Below are 25,226 nucleotides of genomic sequence, written 5' to 3' on the forward strand. Positions count from 1 at the left end.
CATGAGAGGAAGACTACCAAACTTGCCAGGGATGGAACCCAACTGAAATAGAGGGACAATAAGACCAACTTTTGGTTGCTTCACGCCAATTTATAGAAGCCTATGATCTTTTTAGGATCCAATAGTGTTCCTTTTAGTCACTAGAGCACACATTTGAGAGACTGAAAAAAAAAAAAAAACTTTTCAAATATAGTCATCTTATTCCCTTTGAATTTTAAGAAATGTATAGGTGAGATGTTATCCAAACTTCTAAGAAGCTACACAGCATATGAACTAAATCTCAGATCCAGAATCTCATAGAAACTTCCAAGCCACTGTTCTTTGAACTTACTCAAGAACAGAAAACCAACAATGAACACAAACAAGGAACGGGTTGTTCTCTTCCAATATTTACAAAAAAGTTGTTGCTTGGAGAAAGCAAGAACAACAAGAGCTTGCACACCAGTCAAATGTTTGCAGAAAGGTTTCGGTGGCAATTTTTCTGTGCATTAGCCCAAACTGTTCAAACATATGCCACATGACAAGACCATTCTTCAAGAAGATAACAGAATAATCATTCTTATGTGTATACAGACTTTTATAGGAGTAACCATGTGCCCTAAATACATGAGTTTATTAATTATTAATTTTCACATACAATAGAACTGAACTAAGTATAGGAAGTCAAACTTAAATAAAAGTAATTGAAATTCAACCTACAGATATACTGCATACATATCCAATATACATATACAAGAAACCCATCTGTCCTCCCTAGCTGGGAACTTCTGTCTGCTTCTGGCTCACTGCTATAAGTAACCCCACCACACCCAGAAAATGCCCCCTCCTCCACTCCTGGTCAGCAACTTCTCACCCCTATTTTTAATCAGCAGTAAGACTTGTATTACAGATTTAGTAGAAAGGAAAATGAGCAAGAAGAAGAAAAAAGAAAGAGATGAGCAGAGACTCACAGCTCTACCTACCCATGATTCCTTTATTCATTCAGCAAAGAATTATCGATGCCACGCACCATGGAGAAGACCCACAAACAAGGAAGTCATGTCCCTGACCTCATGAAATATTCCTTGCATGTGACTTCAGATATTCCAAGCCAGGGGATACCAACTTCTCAAGCATTCCACAGAAAAAACATTAAATCTGTTTTAAGACATAAATATCCTGACCTCTCCCTCCTGAGTCTGATAAACAGATATGACATCTGGCCCATGGGCCATTCTGATACATAATTATGGTTGAGAATCACTGTTAAAAGCTTTTTCTCTATATATATACCAGAAGGCTAAATAACTGAACTGTATCACTGAACTACAAAGAAACTATGGCCTCAGTATTACGTGATAGCTGATATAAGAAAGGAGGTCGACACTCGTGATGAAAACTCCAAAGATGCATCAACAGACTTCACCAAGGTCCTTTATAACCATGGAACAAATCCACCTCTTCACTCAAGTGTCTATTTCTGGCACCAAGTTATATTTTGGGCATATAAAAATGAAGACAATATTCTTCTTGTCTTAAAGAAGTTCACAGGAAGACAGGCATGTTAACAATTCATCAGACAATTACAACATAAGTAGCATAAGAGAAATTTGACAATTAAATCATAGAAGCTTTGAGTGGAAATATTTATCCCTCCCCCCGCCCCACTGTCTGTTCTCAGTGTCCATTCACTGTGTGTTCTTCTGTGTCCACTTGTATTTTTGGCAGCAGCACCATGAATCTGTGTCTCTTTTTGTTGCGTCATCTTGCTGTGTCAACTCTCTGTGTATGCAGCACCACTCCTAGGTAGGCTGCGCTTTTTCACACAGGGCAACTCTCCTTGCAGGGCACACTCCTTGCACATAGGGCTCCCCTATGTGGGGGACAACCCTGCGTGGCACAGCACTCCTTGCGTGCATCAGCACTGCACGTGGGCCAGCTCACCACACCGGTCTGGAGGCCCTGGGTTTGAACCCTGGACCTCCCATGTGGTAGGTGGATGCTCTATCAGTTGAGCCAAATCCAGTCCCCAAGTGGAATTTTAAAAGATGAGTTTAAAAAATCTTTTTAAGTGAAAATCAGATCATTTAAACTCTCTAATAGGTCCTGTGTTATGGAAAATAAAATCCAAACTCTTCTTCTTACATACACAGTCCTGGCTGAGACCTCAGATCTAGTCGCCTGCATTGGCGTCTTCACCTTCTGTGCTCCAACTGCATTCACTTTCTCTTGGGTCATCAGTACACCATGCTCACTGCTGATGTAAGGCCTTTGTACTTGACTAGAAGGTTTGTCCTCCTTTATCACCACCTCAAAGAGGACTTTTCTGAGCCTCCAATCTGAAATACTCAACCAGTCACTAGCAAATCACTGCGTTTTTTTTAAGGTCTTTAACATTTTTTTTCAAACTTTTAATTGTGCAATATAGAAAACTGAAAAAAAACTAGAAGCAAAGAACACAAAAGTCATCCAGAATCACAAGCAGTTTACAGTTCGACATATCCTTCTAGGTCCTGTGTGTGTATACACAAAACTGAGCATACATTTTTATGTGGTCGAGATCACACAGAATGTATCACACTTTTCACACAGCATGAATATTTACCAATTCAAAGTCCCAAAGCCATGAGCAAATCACCACATTTTAATTCTCTGCATAATTGATCTTTTGTTTATCATCTCACTCACCAGAAAGTAAGTTCTATGAGAGCAGAGAATTTTTTCAATCTTGTTCATGGCTATATCCTTTAAGCCTAGAAGAATATCTGGCTTAGTTACTCCATAATTATTTGTCCAGTAAATGACTTAACAAACAAATGAACCAGACAGAAGGGAAGAAGGAAGGATTATTTCCCTTTAAAATGAATAAAGAGTTTCATTCAATAAAGACCACAGCAATCCCTTATTTCCCTATTTTGATTAAGCTACTATTCTTTACTAAGTTTTCAGCTTTACTGTTCTACTCTTCCATTGCAGTAGCTTTCCTTTACCTAGATTTTATTTACATGTTTTCCTCCCCTTCATTCTTTTTTTCTTGGAGAGAAGTTTTTGTTTTTGTTTTTTAATGTTATTTTTAAAGAAGCTTTGATTACATAAATGATACATCGAAAATATAGGGGGATTCCCATATACCCCACTACCTCCCACTCCCACTCTTGTCCTTATTAATATCTTTCATTATTGTAGTACGCATGTTAAAATTGATGAACACTATTGAAGTATTGCTGTTAACCAAGGTCTATGGTTTACATTCCAATGTCCCATGTTACACCTATTCTTCCCTCTCCTTTCCCTCAGAACCTCTGGTGCCCTCTGCCTTTATATCAATGATATAAGTTCTTCTATTGCTAGAGTAATAAATCTACTTTAGTCCATAGTTGCATTCTCACTTTACGTTTCTTCATTCCTCAGTTCTTGAGGAGTTTAGGATGGTGACGCCTACTCTGTTTCTGATTGAGAGGAGGCTTAGATCCCATGGCTGCCCCTTCATTATTATTTGATTTTTGTCCTTTTGCTTCCATTTTTACAGTTTTATGATGATATATATATCATCATATATATACAGTTTATATATATATACACATATATATACACACAGTTTATATATATATATACAGTTTTATGATGATATATATATATATATATCAGGGGTTTTTTTTGGGAAATTAGAAACAAAAATATTTTTATATCATTCAACCTAGAGAAATAGACAAATATTTCAGTAAAAATTAATATAACAATAAGGGTCTTATAAAGTTCAGAGTAAATTCATGTGATGTTTTTTCCTCCTTTAAAACTCCCTTTAAAGATAAAATAAATTCAATAGATAACTTGAATATAAAACCTAATTCTGTATACCAAATATTGAAAAATATACCTTGGGCATCTGTTGTTTCTGTGTTGTCCAATACCCAGTACCCTTAATTTGCCCCTGGAGTGGGTATAAGCCCCAAATTGGGCCAATAAAATAAGAAAAACTTACAGAAATTTCAGTCTTGAGTAGAATGACACAAGGACTGAAACTGGTAGTTAATCCATCTTGAGAGCATTACCCTAAAGGAACTCCTAAGATCTTTCTGCCCAAAGCCCCAGGGACATTCTGGCCCCTCAACTTTTCCAGCCCTGTTTGATCCTCACATCTGTCTTAAAATACCCTTTTTCACTTGAGTTAGTCAGAGCCAGTTTCTGTTGCACTAAACCAAAGAACTCTAACTAACACAACACTGCCATTCTGTATGCTGGTGAGTTAAGAAAAAAGGAGGGGGAAGAAGAAAGAAACAAAGCAAGAGGAAAGAAGTGGTCAGAAAAAGAGGAAGGAGAGAGAGGTAGAACAGGGGGGAAAAAAACAGATGGAACGTGAGAGATACACGGAGACAGCAAGAGAAGGAAAGATGAGGAACAGGCATAAAGGAAAACAGAAGGCAAAGTGTGAGAAAAGAGGTAGTTATCTTCTCACCCAACTGTTCTCCCTTGGACTATGAGTGTTTGAGTAAGCTGGTGGCTGTTAATGTAAAAAAGAGGATTGGAATGCCAACTGTCTAGAGGGTTCTTGTCCTTCCCAATCTCCCTCTTGTGATAAATTACATAATTTCTCTGGATCTCCTCATACAATGGGGGAGGAAGGATGGGGAAGGCAGTTAAGAGGGAAAGATCCTCTTTAAAGTTCAATCATTTCTGTAACTCAATGAAGAATCACTGTATACAACTGTGCTAGATCAATTCTTCAGAGAGGGATGATTCTCTGGATTACTTGAGTAGATATGGAAAAGTCAGAGAAAATCCCCTAACCCCAAACGACCCACTCTCATTACTGAAATATTTATACTCAATCTGACATCAAAGTCAACCAATGTCCCTTCAAAAAAAAAAAAAAAGGCAAAACAGGTGGAGGGAAGCTCCATTTTCCAAAATCAGGGGAGGAAGAGATGGTTGGGCACTGACATCAACTGCTGATTAATAAATTCAGCTAGCTAAAGTATAATCCTAAGAGTAGCTCAAGTTTAAACCTGTCCAAGTCTGAAAGAGGCCAGTAGCCACCATTTTAAATCCACCCCTAGTATGAGGTGAAGAAGGACTGACTAAAAATCAAAGTGACAGTATGGATGGGCTCCTTCCAACCTATATTGGATTGGAGCTCTAGCCTAACCTCCAGCCTCACCTCTGGCAGGCAAGAAGCTGAGGGGACCTGGACCAGCCTCTCTGGGTAACTGCAGGCATTTTTGGCTAGCACCGACTGAATAGTTGGATACCTGGGGCTCTATCCCAATAGGATAGGGGAGGAGCCTGTGTTTTCTCGGCTTCTCTGGGCAACTGCAGGTGCCTTCAGCTGGCACAGACTGATTAGCTGAATGCTTCAATTCTATCCCCCAGAGTCTTTCTCCAGCCTCTCTGGACACCTGTAGGCACTTTCAGCCCTCCAAGACTGGATACTGGGACACCATCCCCATCCTCAATAGGAGAGGAGGCAGGCTATGTTCACTCAGCCTCTCTGGGCAACTGCAGATACTTTTGGCCCACATGGACTGGTATGTTGAGCACCTGGGACTCCACCCCTGCCCCCGCTTAGGGTAGGAGAGGCTGGTATTTCCTCAGCCTCACTTGGCAATTGCAAATACTTTTGGCTGGCAAACTGGACTGTTGGATGCCTGTGGCTCCACCATGACCCCCAATAGGACAAGAGGGAGGTAATGTCTCCCCAGTCTCTCTGGGCAACTGCAGGTGTTTTGGGCCCCCATGGATTAGACTGTTGGGCACTCCACAAGGTCTATCCCCACCACTGACATGGGAGGAAGGGGGCTGATGCTATGTCTTTCTACCTAGGCAATTTCAGTCAGTTTTGACCCACATGGCTTAGTTTGCTACCCACACCTACAGTTCCATCCTTGCCCCAAGCAAGGGAGAAAGAGCCATGAAGCTTCATCAGTCTCTCTGGGCAGCTAAAGATGGCCTTGGCCTGCATGCCTTGGATTACTACACACAGCTGCAGCTCTGTCCCTACCCCAGACAGAGGAGAAATGTGGGAAAAGTTTCACTGGTTCCTGGGGCACATGGGCAGCACTGAATCCAGAACTTACAGTACCAACTACATCCTCAGCTCCTACTACACAACCAGCAAGGTATAAAAGTCAAGAAAGCCCTAAACTAAAGAGAGAAATTGCACACAGAATACTCTAGTAAGCTAGATGCCAAGACACCAAGGAAAATTAAAATCCATACTAAGAAATAGGAAGATAATGCCCAATCAAAGGAATAAGATAAGGCTTCTGATGACATAAAGGAGTTGAGACAACTACTCATAGATGTTCACACAAATACCTTTAATAGATTCAATGAGATGGTTACAGAGATTAAGGATATTAAGACACTGGATGAGCACAAAGAAGAATTTGAAACATACATTAAAAAAATAGTAGGCCTTATGGGAATTAACAGCACAATAAATGAAACTAAAAATTCACTGGAGGCATACAACAGCAGGTTTGAGGAGGCAGTAGAAAGGATCAGTGAGCTTGAAGACATGGACTCCAAAAGTGAACATACCAAAAACCAGATAAAGAATGGGAAAAATTGAACAGGGTCTCACAGAACTAAATGATGGAAAGAGACATGCAAACATACATGCCATGGGTGTTCCAAAAGGAAAAGAGAAGGGAAAAGGGGCATAAGGAATATTTGAAGAAATAATGGTTGAATTTCCCAACCCTATTGAAGGACACAGATATCCATGTCTAAGAAGCACAAGGTAATCTCATCTGAATAAATTCAAACAGACCTATGCTGAGACACTTACTAATCAAACTGTCAAATGCCAAAGACAAAGAGAATTCTAAGAGCAGCAAGAAAAAAGTGATACATAATGTACAAGGGATACCCAATAAGATTAAGTGCTGATCTCTCATCTGAAACAATGGAGGCAAGAAGGCAGTGGTATATTTAAGATACTTCAAGGGTAAACTGCCAGCCAAGAATCTTATATCTGGCAAAATTGCCTTTCAAAAATGAGGGAGAGCTTAGGATATTCACAGATAAACAGAAATTGAGAGGTTGTAACAAAGAGACTGGAGCAAGATATAGATGCCCACTGTCACCAACACTGTTCAATATAGTGCTAGAAGTTTGAGCTACAGCAATCAGGCAAGAAAAAGAAATAAAAGGCAACCATATCAGAAAGGAAAAAGTAAAACCTTTGCTATTCACAGATGATATGATCCTATAACTTGAAAGTCCCAGAAAATCTACAACAAAGCTGCTAGAGCTAATAAATGATTTCAATAGAGTATGAGGATACAAATCAATAGACAAAAATCAGTGGTATTTCTAGACATCAGTAATGCACATTCTGAGGAGGAAGTCAGGGAAAAAATCCATTTACAATAGTGACTAAAAGAATCAAATATTTAGGAATAAACTTAACCAAGTATATTGTATTAGTCAGCCAAAGGGGTGCTGATGCAAAGTACCAAAAATCTGTTGGCTTTTATAAAGGGTATTTATATGGGGTAGAAGCTTACATTTACAAGGCCCTAAAGAATCCAACTCAAGGTACCTTAAGAGATATTTTGTCACCAAATGTCTGTTGCCACATGTTAAAGCAAGATGGTTGCCAATATCTGCAAGGGTTCAGCCTTCCTCTTTCCTCTTAAGGCTCCATGGGCCCAGCTTCTTCAGATCTCAACTGAAGGCTGGAGAGTTCACTTCTTTCTGTACTCAGCTGCCCTGAGCTCTTCACAAAGTCAGCTGTAAACTATTAGGCAAATGGCTCATCACTCTTCCCAGGACCACAGGGTCAAAGCTAGTAAGTTTTCTCCTCTTCCATGCCTACGGAGCTCTCTCTATTCTTCCGTGTATCTTCTCCTGTCTTCTTGATTGGGTATCCATTTATATAGCCCACAAAGGGGGTGGGGATTCAAACTGCATTGCCCTCATGATATGGTCCAATCAAAGCACTAACCTTGATTTAAGTAAATGTAAAGCCTTTGAATTTAAATCAAAGGATATCATGCCCAGAGGAACATACCAATTTACAAACATAATCCATATTTCTTTTTGGAATTCATAAATAATATCAAACTGCCACAGGCATAAAGCATTTGTATCCAGAAAACTACAATGCATTGTGTTTTTCGGTTTTTTTTGTTGTTTTTTTAAAGACTTATTTTATTTATTTCTGTCCCCTTCCCTCTCCCCCTTTGTCTGCTCTTTGTGTCCATTCACTATGTGTTCTTCTGTGTTCGCTTGCATTCTTGTCATGCGGGACCAGGAAACTGTGTCACATTTTTGTTGCGTCATCTTGCTGCATCAGCTTTCCATGTGTGCAGCACCACTCCTGGGCAGGCTGCACTTCTATCGCACAGGGCTGCTTCCCTTGAGAGGTGCACTCCTTGCTCATGGGGCTCCCCCTACGCAGGGGACACCCCTGTGTGGCATGGCACCCCTTGCACACAACAGCACTGCATATGCAGTTCACACACCGGTCAGGAGGCCCTGGGTATAGAACCCCGGACCCTCCATATGGTAGGCAGACGCTCTACCAATTGAGCCACAACCACTTCCCACAATGCATTGTTAAAAGAAATCAAGAAAAACCTAAATAAATGGAAGAATGGAAGAACATTCTATGCTCATATCATTAAGATGTCAATTCTACCAAAATTGAAATGCAATCCTGATAAAAATCCCACCAGTATTTTTTAAACACATGGAAAATACAATTATAAAATTTATTTGGAAGGTAAGAGGCCCCGAATAGCCGGAAACATCTTAAAAAGGAAGAGTGTTGTTGGAGGACTTACACTTCCGATTTTAAATCATATTCACCTAGTAACAGTGGCAAAAACAACATGGTACTGGCATAAAGGTAGACACATAGACCAATGCAACTGAACTGATGGTTCAAAAACAGACCCTTATGTCTATGGCCAAGTGATTTTTGACAAGCCTGTCAAACATACTAACCTGGGGCAGAAGAGATTTTTCAACAAATGGTGGTGAGATACCTGGATATACACAGCTAAAAGAAAGAAAGAGGCCCTCTGTCTCATAACTTACACAAAAATTAACTCAAATGGATAAAAGACCTAACTATAAAATCTATAACCATAAAGTTCCTTGAAGAAAATATAGGAAAACGTCTTCAAGGACTGGCAATAGGTGGTAGACTCTTAAACCTTACACCAAAACCATAAGCAATGAAAGAAAACGGATAAATGGGACCTCCTCAAACTTAAACTCTTTTGTGATTCAAAGGACTTCATCCGGAAAGTGAAAAGGCAGCCCACTCAATGGGAGAAAACATTTGGAAGCCACATATCCGATAAGGGTTTGATAAGAGGACATACAACTCAACAATAAAGGAGTAAGCAATCCAATTAAAACATGGGAAAAGGACTTAAAGTGACATTTCTAAAAAAGGAAATACCAATGGCCAAAAGCGTATGAAACGCAAATCAAAAGGAAAATGAGATATCATCTCACACTACATAGAATGGTCATTATTTAAAAAACAGAAAACAATAAGTGCTGAAGAGGATGTGGAAAAATAGGAACACTCCTTCACTATGGGTGAGAAGGTAAAAAGGTGCCCTCAGCGGAAGCCAGTTTGGCAGTTTTTCAGGAAGCTAAAAATAAAAGTGCAATATGACCCAGCAATTCCTCTACTAGGAATATATCCAGAAGAATTGAAAACTGTGACATAAATAGACATTTGCACACCAATGTTCATAACAGCATTATTCACAATTGCAGAAAGACAGAAACAACCCAAGTATCCATCAACCAATGAGTGGATAAACAAAATGTGGTATAGACATACGATGGAATACTACACTGCTATAAGAAGAAATGAAATTGGATCACATATGGTAACATGGGTGAAACTTGAAGACATTATGCTAAGTGATATAAGCCAGACACAAAAGGACTAATATTACATGGTCTCACCAACTTCAAAGATGTACTATATTAATAATAGGGGGTATGGAAATAATACACCGAATGTATGCCATAGACCATTGTTAGTGGTAATAGATTGATAATATTAGCTCATAATCTGTAAGAAATTTTCCACATCAATGTAGTGTGTTAGTGGAGGGGTGTTGAATGGGAATTCCACACACATGCATGATTGTTTTGTTAAGTTCACAGTCTCTTTAATAAAAATCTATTTTTTTAAAAAAAAAGCAAAACAGTTAATCCAGTGGCCCATATTGCGGGCAAATTACAAATCTTTTAATTCCATGTAATACAAGGCTCTTAACTTAAATCTGATTTCCTCTTCCATGAATTCAGAAGTAAGATATTTTCAGTGTTACCCATATTTAAAATATAATATCTAATACTTTTTTTTTTAACTAACTAGGATATCCTGAAGCTTTTTGTTTAGTTTTTATAACAAGAAAATGAAATGATTTTAGGAACTGCTTTAAATTATGAACCCCGTTTTAACACTTATTCCACCAAATTTCAAAGGTGTGTTTCCAACAAAAAATAAAACTGAAATTTGGCTTCAGGTTAAATATGTAGCATGCTGCCAAAACTACAATTCACTTTAAGGCACCAAGAAATTTCTCAAAATTTCAGGCATTTAAATATGAGTAACAGACATACCTTCATTCAAGGAGCTCATTCTAATAGAGAGAGATGAAACAACTAATTGCAAGGAGTTCATTCTGTAGAAGATTACATGTATATGTGTCTATATATATATATATAGGCACATCATTAACTTCAAGTCAAGGTGAGAAAAGCTATAATCAAGTTATGTTCTGTGCCGGGTTGTAAGAAAATGACTGAAAAAAAAAAAGGAACAACTGGGGGGAAGGTTAAGGAATAGGTAGACAAATTAGGGAGGAAAAACAAAGAAAGGCTTCTTCAAAGAGGGGATTATATCTTTTTATTAATGAGGAAATTTCTCATGGCAGGCCCTACCAAATGGCTCCACACTCACTCATGGAAAAACTCAAAGTCTGATTCATTCTAGAGTATGTACCTTCACATGGAAAGGCTTGTCTGCCTGCTCATTACTTTAAAACAGTAAAGCTCAAATGTGACTCCCCTAATTAAATAATTCTATGAGGTACTGCAGCCACTCTAAATATTTTTTTAGGATGAGATTACCCTTTCTCAACCCTAGTATTTACTCTAATTAATCGTAAATTTGCTGTCTGTCAACATCCCTGGCTTTAGCTCCTCATTAATTAGAAGCTTGGTGCTCCATAATGAAAACTCTTCCAAAGGCCCTACAAGTCTTTGTCATAGGGGAATGGGCAGTGGATATAGGGGAAGTAAGGCGGAGGCAGGAGTCGGGAGAAAGAGAGACATAGGGACAGAGGGGCCCTAGAGTGGGTGTTGAGTAGTTTGCATGGACACGATCTAAATTTATTAGTGTGGAACCATAATCTGGGCACCAAAAGTCTTAGGATAACTGAACATAACAGCAACCTTAACAGGGAGTTCAGTTTATTCCTCCTTCAGTACGCATGGAGAGGTTTTTCAATTTATTTATTCCCTTTCCATAAAGGGGAAAAAGCCACAAGTTTCCTTGCTATATCAATTAGAAAACAATTTATTGAAATAAAATTTCCTTAGATTAAAATTATGCACACACACACAAAAAAATCCTTATAAGTCTAAGGTTGAAGATTAGATGCCACTGGATGAATAGGGTATTATATACCTTATGAGGACAATCTTAGAAATAAAACTTAAGAAGGCCCTAACATAAATGTAGTAAATAAGGAAGGCTCAGGATAACCAAGACAGACCAAGCACTTGCTTTTCTCTTTCAAGGTTTTCCCCAAGTGAAATAAATGCCCATTTTGGCTGCCAGGAAGAAAGGAATAAGGCTGAGAGGAGTTTGAGAGTAACATAGTATTCTAATCAAAGTGAGAGACGAAAAGATAAATCATATTATTTGAGAACTTAAATCAAACTCAGCTTCTCCCAAGTATCACCTGAATAAAAACCATCTGTCAACCAGCTACACATCTAGATACTTAGAGACAGGAGCCTCTGAGGAGGAATTCAGAACACTTTCAATTTTCCTTAAGCTGTTCCTTATTAATTGTAGACTACCCCAAATGAATCATTCAGTGCCAAAAACCGATGCCCTCAAAAATATGCAAATACCTCTGTGATTCAAGCACAATAAATAGATTCTCCAATAGCTGTGTTTTGCAGACTGCAAGTCCTGACCCATTCGTGAATAGTGAAATCAATTTTATGGACAATGACCCAGAACAGAATACAAAATGTCAGTATGCCTTACACATTGTAAGACAAGGATTATTTTGTGAATCTTTTGTTGCAATTATACTTGTGAATGGTGTGTGTGTGAAGGTGTGTACTAATCTGCAATGTAAATAAGTTTCTTACTGTGGATTGTAGTAAAACGTTTGAAAAGCTCTGTTCTCCTGATTCCCTATGACTCTCTTACACTTAGACCTACTCTAAGGCTTTTGGAAACATCACCAAAAGCTAATGGGACAAGAAAACCATTTCACCTGCTGTTAGCTTCATAAGCCATAATTAAAGCTCAGATGCTACCTAGAAGAAAAAACACTGTGATTACTATATTTGAAACAATGTTTTCTAAGTGAGAAAGTCTATCCTTCCATACTGCATGCTGTTTTCAATCTGCTGCAAACTATTAAGGTTTAGATGCAGTGGGTTACTCTAAGACAAGCGCTGCTCATTTATGCTGTGTCTGGATAAACCTCCCAACAGGGAATTTAGGAACCTAGGATCTCATCTCTCTTTCATGTCTGAATTTGGGCAAAGCACTCATCTTTCTGGGCTCACATTTCCCAACTATAAAATAAGAAAATAGGACTGGGGCAGAGTTTTTCCAAGTGAGTTTCCTGTAGAGATATTTAAATGGTTTTACAAAAGTGGACCATATATTTCAATAAATTAAAAAAAAAAAAAAAAGTGGGTCCAATTGTTAAAATTAATATATGCTTATTTTCAAACTAAGAGAAAACAACAAACACAAACAAATGCATTCAGTATTAAATTTTACCATGATGGGAATCACTGGTGCATATACGTGGGCAGCCAAACAACCTCATTTTTGTGTAAAACTTGGAAGACTTATCTCGAATTTCTGTATATGTCCTAATAAATATCTCATTGATTAGGAAGATGGTAGCTCTGCACTAGGGATATGTTTAAATGTGAGCCTGTTCTTGTCCAAATATTTCTATAAAATCGAACAGCAATGGCCTGCAGGCAGGTAAATGCCAGAGAGGCCCAGGCAGAAACATTTAGAACTTGGTCTCACATGAGACATGGCAAGTACATTTCCAGTCACACTCTGATAATACTGGATGATAAACTTCTTCAAGGCTTTGGGTACCTCCTTCCTGACTTTTTTCATAAAGGATGAATGCAGTTAAAAAATTTTTAAGATTCAACTCTGATTCAAAATTTTTCTATAATTTCCCTTTCAAGGCTTTGGATTACTTTGTATTGCAAAAAATCTTGAAGTTGTAAGGACAACTGTTAAAAAAAATTATTGGCATTTATTAGCAACTACTTATATGTGTGAATAAAGATTTTCCTCTATTGAGAAAAACAAATAATACCGGGGCTAATTAAGACTATTTTTTGCAGTTCTGGTTTTAAATGATTGTTTATACTAACAAAACCCATTTCACTTCTGAAATTTGGGAGAACCATATGAAACACCTGTTGTACTCAACACCATTGGTTGTCAGGAAAATGCAAATCTAAACAACAATGAGATATCATTGCATACCCTCTAGGATGGCTATAATTTTTTTAAAAATAGAAAATGAGTGTTAGCAAGAATGTGGAGCAATAGGAACCTTATATATTGCTGGTGACACAGTAGAATGTGGAAGCCACTATGGAAATCAGTTTGGCAGTTCCTCAGAAAATTGAAAATAGAATTACCATATGAGCCCACAATCACACTTCTTGGTATATACCCAAAAGAAGGGAAAGCAAGGACTCGAACAGGTATTTGTACATCAAAGTTTATAGCAGAAATATTTACAATAGCCAAAAAGTGGAAGCAAGCCAAATGTCCATCAACAGATGAATGGATAAATAAAATACACATACAGTATAATATTAATCAGGTATAAAAAGGAATGGAGTTTCAATGCATGCTGCAACATGGATGAACCTTGAAGACATCAGGTTGAATGAAATAAGCCAGGCACAAAAAAGACAAATATTGTATGATCTTGCTTATATGAAATATCTAGAAAGAACAAACTTCATAGAGATAGTTAGTTATCTATAGCTTACCAGCAGTAAGGCTGAGGGTAGGAGAGGGAGTTATAGTTTAATGGGTGAGTAGTTTGTTTGAGGTGATGAAAAAGGGGAAGTAATGGACGTCAGTGATAGTAGCACAATACTGTGAATATAATTCACACTTCTAAATTATATACTTGAATGTGGTTAAAATGGGAAATTTTATGTTCTATATCAGTTACAACAATAAAAAGTTTTTTTAAAGTACATTCCCTTAATTCAGTACATAAATGAAGTAAACGGGCAAAACTTCACACATAGAAGGTCTATGTCATTCCAAGGGTACTATGAGATTCAAAATGTGTAACTGCTATTAGCACACACAATGCACCAGTACTAAATATACAATAAGAGCTATATATATACACACATATATATGCACATATACATATATTTGAGAGTTTATTTACAGCAGAAAGGAAGTTAATCAGGATGCAAAAAGGAGAATAGGAAAAAAAAAAAAGGTCAAAAAGACTTATTCAGTTTAATTTGGAAAATAAACTATTCATAAATAAAAAGCCAACAGCTGATTTTCCTAGCCACAAAGCTAAATGAATGAAAGATGCAAGGAGAGTTCACTAACTATATGCAGAAGTCTAAAAGAACTTCCCACTCTAAGAGATACAAACTTGAAAGATGCTGTATGAGTTTAGGGAGCATGATCTGTTTTAAAGTCACCAAAATTAAAGGCCTGCAAGGCTAAAACACCGGCCCATTTACAGGCAATGTCACAAAAGTGTTCTTACCTAACAAACTATAAAAGGAAGGAACTGCACACAGGAACTTGCCCTGCCCCAGCCATGTGCCACCCCTCCCTTCCTCTCCAAATTTCTATGAGCTAAAGCAAACATTATCTGTTAGATTCACCAAGCCACAAAAGATAACAGAGCATCACTGACATCTGTAACATTATTTTAATAAATATTTAAGGTAAATGCCTTTATTGTTATAAACCAATATTTTTCTTGATAAGTTTATCTAAATTTTAAATAATATTTGTTTAACCTACTCGTTTTTTAATAACAATTTAAAGTAGTTCTGAAATTGCAATTTACGGATGAACTGTGAGTTAAAGGAAATTAACATGCTTAGGTCAAACAATAAAAAATAGATATTATCAGAGTTAATTGACCTGGTTTATCAATTTCCAACGTCCTAAAACATACACAAATCCTTATCAGTTTTAAATCATACTGTTCTGAACATAATTTTCTGTTTATTCAGCAGGGACTTGATTCTTAAATAATCAATAAGCACATTTCCAGCAGATCCAATTAATCATTTTTCCATTCAGGTATACAGATGTACTTATTAATAAAGCATTCAAATGTGTATCAGAATTTAAGTCATATGGACTTCCTAATTTCTTATAAAAACTTGGACTGATGGCTATGATTTCTAGGGGTTTGCAACTATTAGAACAGTAGACACGGGGAATAACATTTTTAAGGAATGAGACTGATAGCCCCTTTCCAACTTTTAAATGTTCCAAAACATAGGAAACACTTTTAAAAAGTTAAACTATTCAAAAAATCAATAAACCTGTAAATAAAACTATAGAAACTATATAAACCCCTTAATAATCGAAGAAGTGATTAATATAACAATGTATTATTTTTCACACCTATTAAATTTCCAGAATCTTAAAGTTCATACCCAATATGCAAAGGTGTATGAACATAATTTCACATCATACCAAAATCAATGCAAATTGGCTCAAATACAGCAATATACTCCAGGAGCCACAACCCCACTTATGGTTATCTAAAGAGAAAAACTCACAAAAAAACATTTGATGTAGAAAGATGTTTATCACATTATAAAAAAATGTTGAAATCATCTAAAATGTTAAGCAATATATAATGGTATACACTCTAAATGGCATATTATTTGGCCATCTCAGTAGCAAAATGGCCAACTAAATGTAAGCTAAGTGAAAAAAAAATGGCTCACATAACTACACTGCAATTACACTTAAGTACATAGTTTAGAGTGATGTAATTATAACAAGAATTTTCCTACGATCCCCATGAAGAGGTTATATGCAACCTTTTTAATTTAAAAATTGTAAGAAAAAAAGTATCTTCTCATGAAATTATCCCCTTTCAAATTAGATATTTAAAATATAACTAATCTCTCATTCCTCCCTCACTGCTCCTCTCCAGCCCCTCCCCCCCAAAAAAAAACTTATCTCCATGCTATTCCCCCTGTCTGATATTCCCTTATCAATATGGGCAGCCCAGGTCCATCATCTTTGATCTTTCCCAGGTTCCAGGGTTGACCCTCTTTCCACCCACCTGCACCACAAGGCAGAGAGTATCTGTTACTCACTTTAGCATCCTCAATGCCTACAACATGGCCTGATGTATGAAAGTGGCTCAAAAAATGCTTTTGGAATGAATTCATATTTATCCAAATTTGGCATCTGTTGTACACTTTTCACAATTATTTATTGCTCATCCATCTCCCCATCTAACCTAGACATTCTTTCGTTTTGTTTGTTAATTCCCCAAAGGCCACCACAATGCCCAGCAGGGCTCAAGGAAGTCTGGTAAATATTTACTGATTTAATGAATGCCTGAATACATGTCCCACAAATTAGAAAATCATTTGGTTTAGAAGAATTCTTCCTTAAAAATGCAAATAATGACATAAGAGGGAAAGAAAACCTTATACTCATACCTTTCAGTGAATTATCCCACAGAAATCAGATTAACAACCATCTGAGAGTTACTGAGCCAGCAAAGGAATTAAGTGTTAAATGGAGTAGAAAGGAGGGAAGATTAAGCAGACAAACGGGGAAAGCTGCCTCCAGATCTTCAGCTTTTCAGGTGAGGTGGCCTAAGGCTCTGAGCTCAGAAGTAGGAGTTCAGAAAAGTTTTGGGAAGGCAACAGTGCTTCCCTGCCCAGAGTTGCCAGGCATTGCACCAACACCTTTACCTGTAAGGCCTCTACTGCAGCCCACACCACAATTCTATTAGGTGGGGTGTTGTTATCCCTATTCTAAAGCAGAAAAAAAAACTGGAGTCTGGATGAATTAAATAGGTTGCTGAAGACACACAACTAACAAATGGGTTCAAAGTCAAGCCTGTCATTATGCTAAAGTCATTGCTCTCAACCACCAAGCCAGATTGGGAATGGCTTCTTTGCAATTAGAAGTTGGATTTAGGGGGAAAGGCCTTAGGTGAGGTTCTACAAAAAAAAATAGCAGACACAGTCTTGTCACCCCCAATTCAGGCATGCCAGTTTGTTCAAGCTGGTTCCAGATTTAATCCACAACACAGACATCTCATTCAGCCAAGCTAGCACAAAACAAGTAGATTAAGGAAAATACCATGTGGTTATCACCTCTGTTTTAAGCATATTCCACATATTTGGGGAGAAAAAAACATTTTTTATTCTCTTTAACTCTGAATCTAATTTTCTAGACTAAAGAATCCCACTTGTTTCAACTCCTCCTCATACTCATATTTTCCAATTTTTTAATTATTTGTGGCCTAATCCAAATTCTCCTTGACCTATTTGTCATAGAACTAGGAACTGAAAATTGGGACGTAGATGTGGCTCAAGCAGTTAAGCGCCTGCTTTCTACATGGGAGGTCCTGGTTTCAGTCCCCAGTTCTTCCTAAAACCAAAATAGCAAACAACAAGCAAACAAACTGTTACTATGTTAATGAATCTGGAGTTGTAGAACAAAATATTAAAAAACTTAATGAGCTACGTAAAAACCTATATACCAATCAAAATAGTGCCAATCCCTTTCTCAATTGGTTTTCTTCTCCCATCACAGCATGGTTCGCCCCCCTAATTAGTCCTCTTATACTAATCATTATTTTCTTCACCATAGCACCTCGTCTCTTAAAGTAGCTGCAGAAGCGTATAGAAAACATCTCTGCCTTTACTGTTTATTCACTTCAGCTTCGTCAATACCAACCGCTCACGCAAAAAGAAACACAAGAACCTGAAGTCACCACTGCCGTGTAGCCATGCAGCTAGCATAAAGCCACTTTCCCTCCAGCCGAAAAGCTCAGTTGGCAGCCAGAGATGGGTAAGACCTCCAGAGGGAGGCAACCTAAGACAGGCGCAACTGCACGGCACAAATGACTGGTAAATGGTAGCCTATGACGGGTAAGATTCTCAAAAGAGAACAACCTAAGACAGGCACAGTTATTGCAGTCTCCTAATAAAACAAAAACGGAGGAATTGTTGGTGAGCTCACTAGCAAGTAACATGTAGCCAAAATGGCCGCTGAGCATGCATAATAATATCTAGCCAAAATGGCCGCTAAGCATACATAATGGCTATCACAAACGGCATCAGCCTTCTTCCTCGCCATTTTCCCGCCAGAGAAGCCCGCACGCACCAACTTCAAATCTGCCTTATCCAATCAGTAGCTGCTTCAAATTACCCCAGCCCCCCTAGCCTATCCATAATTGACACGTCACCTCAACCCCCACCCCTGCCTATATAAGCTGTACCACTTCCCCAATAAACTAGACCTGCGCCAAGAGCCTGTGTCTCCGGAGTGGTTACTATGTGTTTAACCCGGCTGTGTGATACTGGGGCTCTGTCGTCACTTACCTCGCAGACAGGCAGCCTGCTCCAACCGGGCGGGAATTAGCAACAACAAACAATAAAAACCAACTCGGGGGGGTCAATGTGGCTCAGTGGTTGAGTGCTAGCTTCCCACATATGAGGTCCTGGTTCAATCCTCCTCCCCAGTACCTCAAAAAATTTTTTAAAAAGCCAATACAGCAACGTAAATATTGGAGAGAAACTATTCTTTCAGCACATTTTTAACAACTTAATTCATACTTATAATTTTTTTAATTCTCTTACTTCAAACCCATATGAAACTATTCTGGATTCTGTGGTGGATTGAATTGCATACCCTAGTTTGGACATGTTCTTGGCCTTGGTGGGTATTCTGGTGGGGTTGACTCCTCATAAATAAGATCTCTCCAAGATAGTTCAGTTAAGGAGTAGCCCAGCTGAAATGGGTTGGGCTTCAATCCAGGTTACTGGAGTCCTTTATAAGCAGAGTGAAAGTCAGACAGTGAGAAGTGAAGGGAAGAGCAAGAAACCAGAAGTCAACAGAACCCAGAAGAGAAAGAAGATGTCACTATGTGCATTGCCACATTACAGAAAAATCAAGTAACCCCAAAGATTGCTGGCCAGACAAAAGATACAGAGGAAGCAAGCCTTCTAGCTTCTGAAACTGTGAGCCAATAAACTCCTGCTGTTTAAGCCAACCCATTGTATGGTATTTGTTATAGCAGCCAGGAAAACAAAACAGACAGTATGATGACTTAAGATCCTAACTCTAAACTTGCAAAGATTATTAACCTGGAAGGGAAACACCTGTCCAGCAAAGTTGATTTTTTTTTTCCTTAAAATCTGAGCCCTCCATCTCATGAAGTACAATGTCACATCTTAGAGAGTGAAGAGATGCTTCACATAGGGACACATCAGTATGGATTTCCCTGAAATGGATACCTATCATCTGTTAAGTCTCACTATGATCCCAGTGACCACAACATTCCAGCAACACCCACAGAGAAGGAAGCCCTTCTCTGTGGATTCCCTATGGAACATCATGTTCTGTATTTTATCTTCTATTTGATCCTCATGACTGCTCCATGAGACAAAGTATAAAAAGGCTCTTCCCCATTTAGAGATAAGGAAATAGAGGCAATAAGGTTTCTGTGATGTACTTGAAATCATAACCTAACAGGGAAACAAGATTAAAGCCCTGACTGTAGGTGCACCATATTTGGCAGAAGATGTCACACTCAAAAGCAAGGCAGTGATGTGAATTGTATACCAGGCACTACCCTTACTCTATGACCTTTATTTTGAGGCTACCTCTCTAAAGACCACAGCTGTTGACCTGGTCACTACTATCGCAAATATTCTGGTAATGAAGAAGACAACACTTCATATTTTCTGTCCAAACTAATAGTTTTTAGAGGAGTTTCACATTTATTACCTTCCTTCTTTCTTTCATATTTTTTAATTTCATTATTCATTCATTCAGGAGATATTTATGGGACACTTACTATGTGCCAGGACCAGTTCTAAGCTGATATCCAATGTTCAAATACTGAAAGAGTTGCATACCAGCTGGTAAACAGCTGCTGACTATGACACCTGCCCCACCTCACCCTGGCCACCCTAGTCTCTTCCCTGGGAAACCCCACCCTCACCCTGGACTTCTCCAGGATTCAGCACAGAAGGAAGCCTCCAGGACCCTGCCCCACAGTTATGACCAGCTTCCAATTCAACTGGTAAAAGCCTGGGCCTAACCCCTTCTTAAATATTCCATCACCCCCCAAACACAGCAAAGAATGAAACAGACAAGGTCCCTTATGTTCCAGTCTGGGTAAAAGAGATAATCAGCAAGTAAATACAGAAATGAACAAAGTATTCAGATTCAATATATGTCTTTGAGGTCAAGCTGAACAAACTTGCTGATGAATAGAATGTAGAAGGAGGGAACGAGAAGAATCAAAAGACTACTAACTTTTGATTTAAGTCACTGAATGGTAACTCAATTTACTAAGAAGAGGATGACTAAGAGAATAAACAGGCTTGGGGAAAGAAGGAATTAAAAAGTTCTGTTTTGCCACAATAAGTCTGAGATTTCATTTGGATATTCACGTGGACTGATCAAAAAGGTAACTGGACATTTGATCTTCATAATAATCCTTTAGAGGTTGACAGGGGAAACCTTGGTATTATCCAATTTTTACAAATAAAGAAATGAAGGTTCCAAGAAAAAGGTCTTGGTACAAAATTTTTTTTTATTAATCAATGCCACCTTGAGAGAGGGTGAGAGTCCACATTTAGAAGAGATGAATGCCTTTACTGTTAAGAACTGCTCTCTGAAAAAACACCCCTACATAGCTTGCCTCATATAGGTTATGTGGCTACTCCATGGTAAAGGTCCATCATATCCAACAAGATTCCCCCACAAGATTGAGACTTATCCAAATAGCAACAATTAATGTACACAAATTCTAACTGAAATGTATGTATAACAAATACTACTAACTTCTTACAAGACTTGTGCCAGGGAAACGGACTTGGCCCAGTAGTTAGGGTGTCCGTCTACCACATGGGAGGTCCACGGTTCAAACCCCGGACCTCCTTGACCCATGTGGAACTGGCCCACGTGCAGTGCTGATGTGCACAAGGAGTACCGTGCCACGCAGGGGTGTCCCCCGCATAGGGGAGCCCCACGCGCAAGGAGTGCGCCCGTAAGGAGAGCCACCCAGTGTGAAAGAAAGTACAGCCTGCCCAGGAATAGCGCCGCCCACACTTCCCATGCCGCTGACGACAACAGAAGCGGACATAGAAACAAGACGCAGCAAATAGACACAGAGAACAGACAACTGGGGGAGGGGGGTAGTTAAATTAAAAAAAATAAATAAATCTTTAAAAAAAAAAAAAGACTTGTGCCAACAATTAAATGCATACAGATAACATGAAGGCACAAGATTCTCTTTAAAGAAAGATTAAGACCCTTATTCTTCATTTTTACTAAGTAAGCATGTCAAAAAGCTTTCTAGGGAATGCATTTTCAAAATTAAAAAAGAAAATCAATTGGGAAGTGCCCAATACAAGAATAATCACGTTATCCTGCCTGTAGGACTGTACCTAGTGTGCAAGCCCAGGTTGTACTCAGCACTTCTTCAGCCATACCAGGGCTGGGTTTCCCCCTTTGGTTGTTTTTAAGTGGTGTCAACTTCTCTATAAGAAGACATATTTTATCGAGTATTTCATCACAATTCAACACTTCTACTATAACTAAATTTCTTTTCAAAAAATCCAGAGATGCAATGCTGAAATTCAGGACATTAAACAAACTAGGAAGAAAAGGTGTTTAAAAAAGGAAAAAAGCAGAAAAGGGGAGAAGAAAGAAGGAAGGAAAAGGAGAAAAGGGCAACAAAGGACCTCTCTCTTAGAAAGCAATCCCTTATGTCACAGACCCACAAATAACATGCTCCCAAAGCATCACAAAACCCCTCTAGAGGCAGCAGACTTGGCCCAGTGGTTAGTGCATCCATCTACCACATGGGAGGTCCGTGGTTCAAGCCCCGGGCCTCCTTGACCCGTGTGGAGCTGGCCCATGCGCAGTGCTGATGCGCGCAAGGAGTGCCGTGCCACGCAGGCATGTCCCCCGCATAGGGGAGCCCCACGCGCAAGGAGTGCGCCCCGTAAGGAGAGCTGCCCAGCACAAAAGAAAGTGCAGCCTGCCCAGGAATAGTGCCACACACACGGAGAGCTGACACAAGATGACGCAACAAAAAGAAACACAGATTCCTGAGCCACTCACAACAACAGAAGCGGACAAAGAAGAAGACGCAGCAAATAGACACAGAGAACAGGCAACCAGGGTGGGGGGTGGGGAGAGAAATAAATAAATAAATCTTTTAAAAAAAAAAAAAACCCTACAAGGACACGCTTGTTTATGTGGCTTGAATCCAGAGATTATTACAGACTCTCCATATTTTAAGCATGGTATCCGTTAGTCTCAAAAAAGTAGTTATTATCAATGTAAAATGAAAAAAATAAGGATGCCTGCTTAACTCAGCTTACCAGCACTTCACTGAACCTTCACATTAACATCCAGTTTTTCATGTATGTTCTTAAAACAAAAGCAATAGTCTGGATGGCACTACAAATAATCCTAGTATACCAAGAACTGGAAGAAAATTAGAGATCATTATAACCAATTCTCTCATTTTACAAATAAGGAAACTAAAGAAAGCTAAGAGAGATAAAAGGGTCTTACCCATCATCACTGAGTAATTTCTAGACTCATGTTTTTCTGAACTTAGCTATACCATGCTGTCTGTAGCGTGAGAAAGAACAAATGCCAAAAGAGATATTGCCCAAGGCTTCAAGGAGCTACAGTAGAGAGAAAAAGGTGGGCAGAGTTGGGCATCTTAGTTCTGGAAGCAAGAATCTAAATCCACAGACTAGCTGTCAGCTTGCTGTGTTCTCAGACTACACACTACAAACAGCTGACAGCATTTCCAACAATACTCCTGGTCTTTTGCCTACTCCCCTTCCCCGCCCCCCCCCCCCCCCACATTTGATTTGATGTCTAGTAGCTGGTGCCTCCTTCTGTCAAGGTTTTCAGAAGGATGCTCTTTAAAGGCCATGCAGCAGTGTGTTTCCAGGCTTCAGAGAAGCACAGAACCCCCTGCCCCCTCCCCACCCCTACCCCTAACCAAGGATGAGAAGAAATGATGCCTCTCTTCTCCCTACCTTAAATCAGCATATACCTAACTGGATATCAGACACATCCCTAAAAAGATGTCTGCCTTCCAAGTTGTTGCTCAATTCCAGTATCTATACAGAAAATTCCAAACTTTTCCACAACCAAACCTGTAGCATGTTCACGTAGAACTCATATTTTCATTTTAGTGCTTGTGGAGAATAAAATTTCTAACAGAAACTCTTTTCAGAAAGTCTTGTCTAGTTATCAGGGAAGTTATAATATATGCAGGATTTATATTCAGTCTATGTACTGCAAAGGCTTGTACATAAATTTAGTAAAATACTAGGAGCTAATCTCCTCTGTCATGATGACTATGGACCTAAAATGAATGAGCCCATTTTACTCCCCAGCCTAAAATCTTTCATGGTCCACCCACTGGTATCAGACTAAGTCAAAACTCCTTTGCCAATTCAAAACGTCATGCCCATTCACTGCAAGATTTGTTCCCTTTCTCATCTCCTCCCTCCTATCCTGCCTATACCCATACCCTATAGCTCAGTCATACCTACAGTTGACTGGGGTATAGGTTGACAGGACCCTATTTCATGTTTCCATATTCTACTTCCCAAACGGTGAATAGCTAAATATCCTTTAAGATCTAGCTCCGTTACTTCCTTTTTTATGAAGAGTTCTGTGTCCCACTCCAAGTAGAATGTATTTCTACAGCTTTATGCCACTGCTTCACTACATACATACCCCTGTCATAACAAATGGCAATTCAATTTGTTTTTTCGTCTTTCCCCATATCAAATTGTGATTTATCAATCTACATATCTCTAGCCCTTAGGACAATGTCTTGTGTATAGTGAATGCTTAAATATAATGTATGGATGGATGGACAGATGGATGAAGAGACTGGAGAAAAAGATGAAAAAAAAATTTTGTAAAAAAATAAAAATTAATACTACCCACGTAATACAGGATTTCCTCTCTTCCCCAAAATGAAATACCTGAAGGGTTTTTAAAAGTCCTCCACAATATCATAAATATATATACATATGTATACATTTCCCCCTAGAAATATCCCTACTTAGTATTTTTTAAAAACGTCTACACAACTGTGGAATCCAAGTTCCACATTTCAGTTCCACGATTCTCTCACTAGCTACTAGAAAATAAAATCTAGAGAGTAAGCAGCTTATCAACACTAGGCCACACACTTTCTATTCCAGATGAATCCCTTAGCTGCTGATAACCTCTATAATCATTCAGTCCCACTGAAAAAGTGGTCTGGATTTTATTCACCAGTGTTAACATTATTAGCCTAATTATAGAAAATAATCATGAGAAAGTACTTACGGCATAAGCACCTATCAAAAATGCTGCATTTGCTCTTTTCCGTTGATCAAAACAGGTGTAGTGCACAATTTTCTTTCTTGATAAACTGTATGACTAGACAGAGGAAATAAAAAAGGTAGTAACCACAGAGACAATGCTAAAATATACAGAAGATAAACATTCTCTCCTAACTGTCAAAGACTGAGCATTTGGGGAAGGGAGATTACTAGCTCAGACTTCCTGCATCCAAATCATAATGTAAGAATTGTCTATATAACAAATACATTTCTCATGAAGAAAGGAGACTGATACAGTGGGAAATGGTTAGAATATTGGAACCTCTACAAGCAGGAACCATTTTTGATGATTATTTCCAACTCACTAGATCCTATATGTAAAA

The 25,226-nt window shown here is 38.6% G+C and overlaps 1 protein-coding gene across 9 annotated transcripts in view; it reads right to left on the reverse strand.

Moving 5' to 3' along the window:
• Window positions 1-25,226, reverse strand: part of CDC14A (cell division cycle 14A) — a 193,875-nt gene that overhangs the window by 124,678 nt on the left and 43,971 nt on the right. For all 9 annotated transcript variants that reach the window (XM_012530321.4, XM_058303114.1, XM_058303118.2 and 6 more), the window contains one exon: window positions 24,848-24,940. In XM_012530321.4, the coding sequence (XP_012385775.2) occupies window positions 24,848-24,940 (93 nt within the window). The remainder of the gene's footprint in view (window positions 1-24,847; window positions 24,941-25,226) is intronic.

The sequence above is a fragment of the Dasypus novemcinctus genome, chromosome 9 (assembly GCF_030445035.2).
Source record: "Dasypus novemcinctus isolate mDasNov1 chromosome 9, mDasNov1.1.hap2, whole genome shotgun sequence".
NCBI classification, from domain to species: Eukaryota; Metazoa; Chordata; class Mammalia; order Cingulata; family Dasypodidae; genus Dasypus; species Dasypus novemcinctus.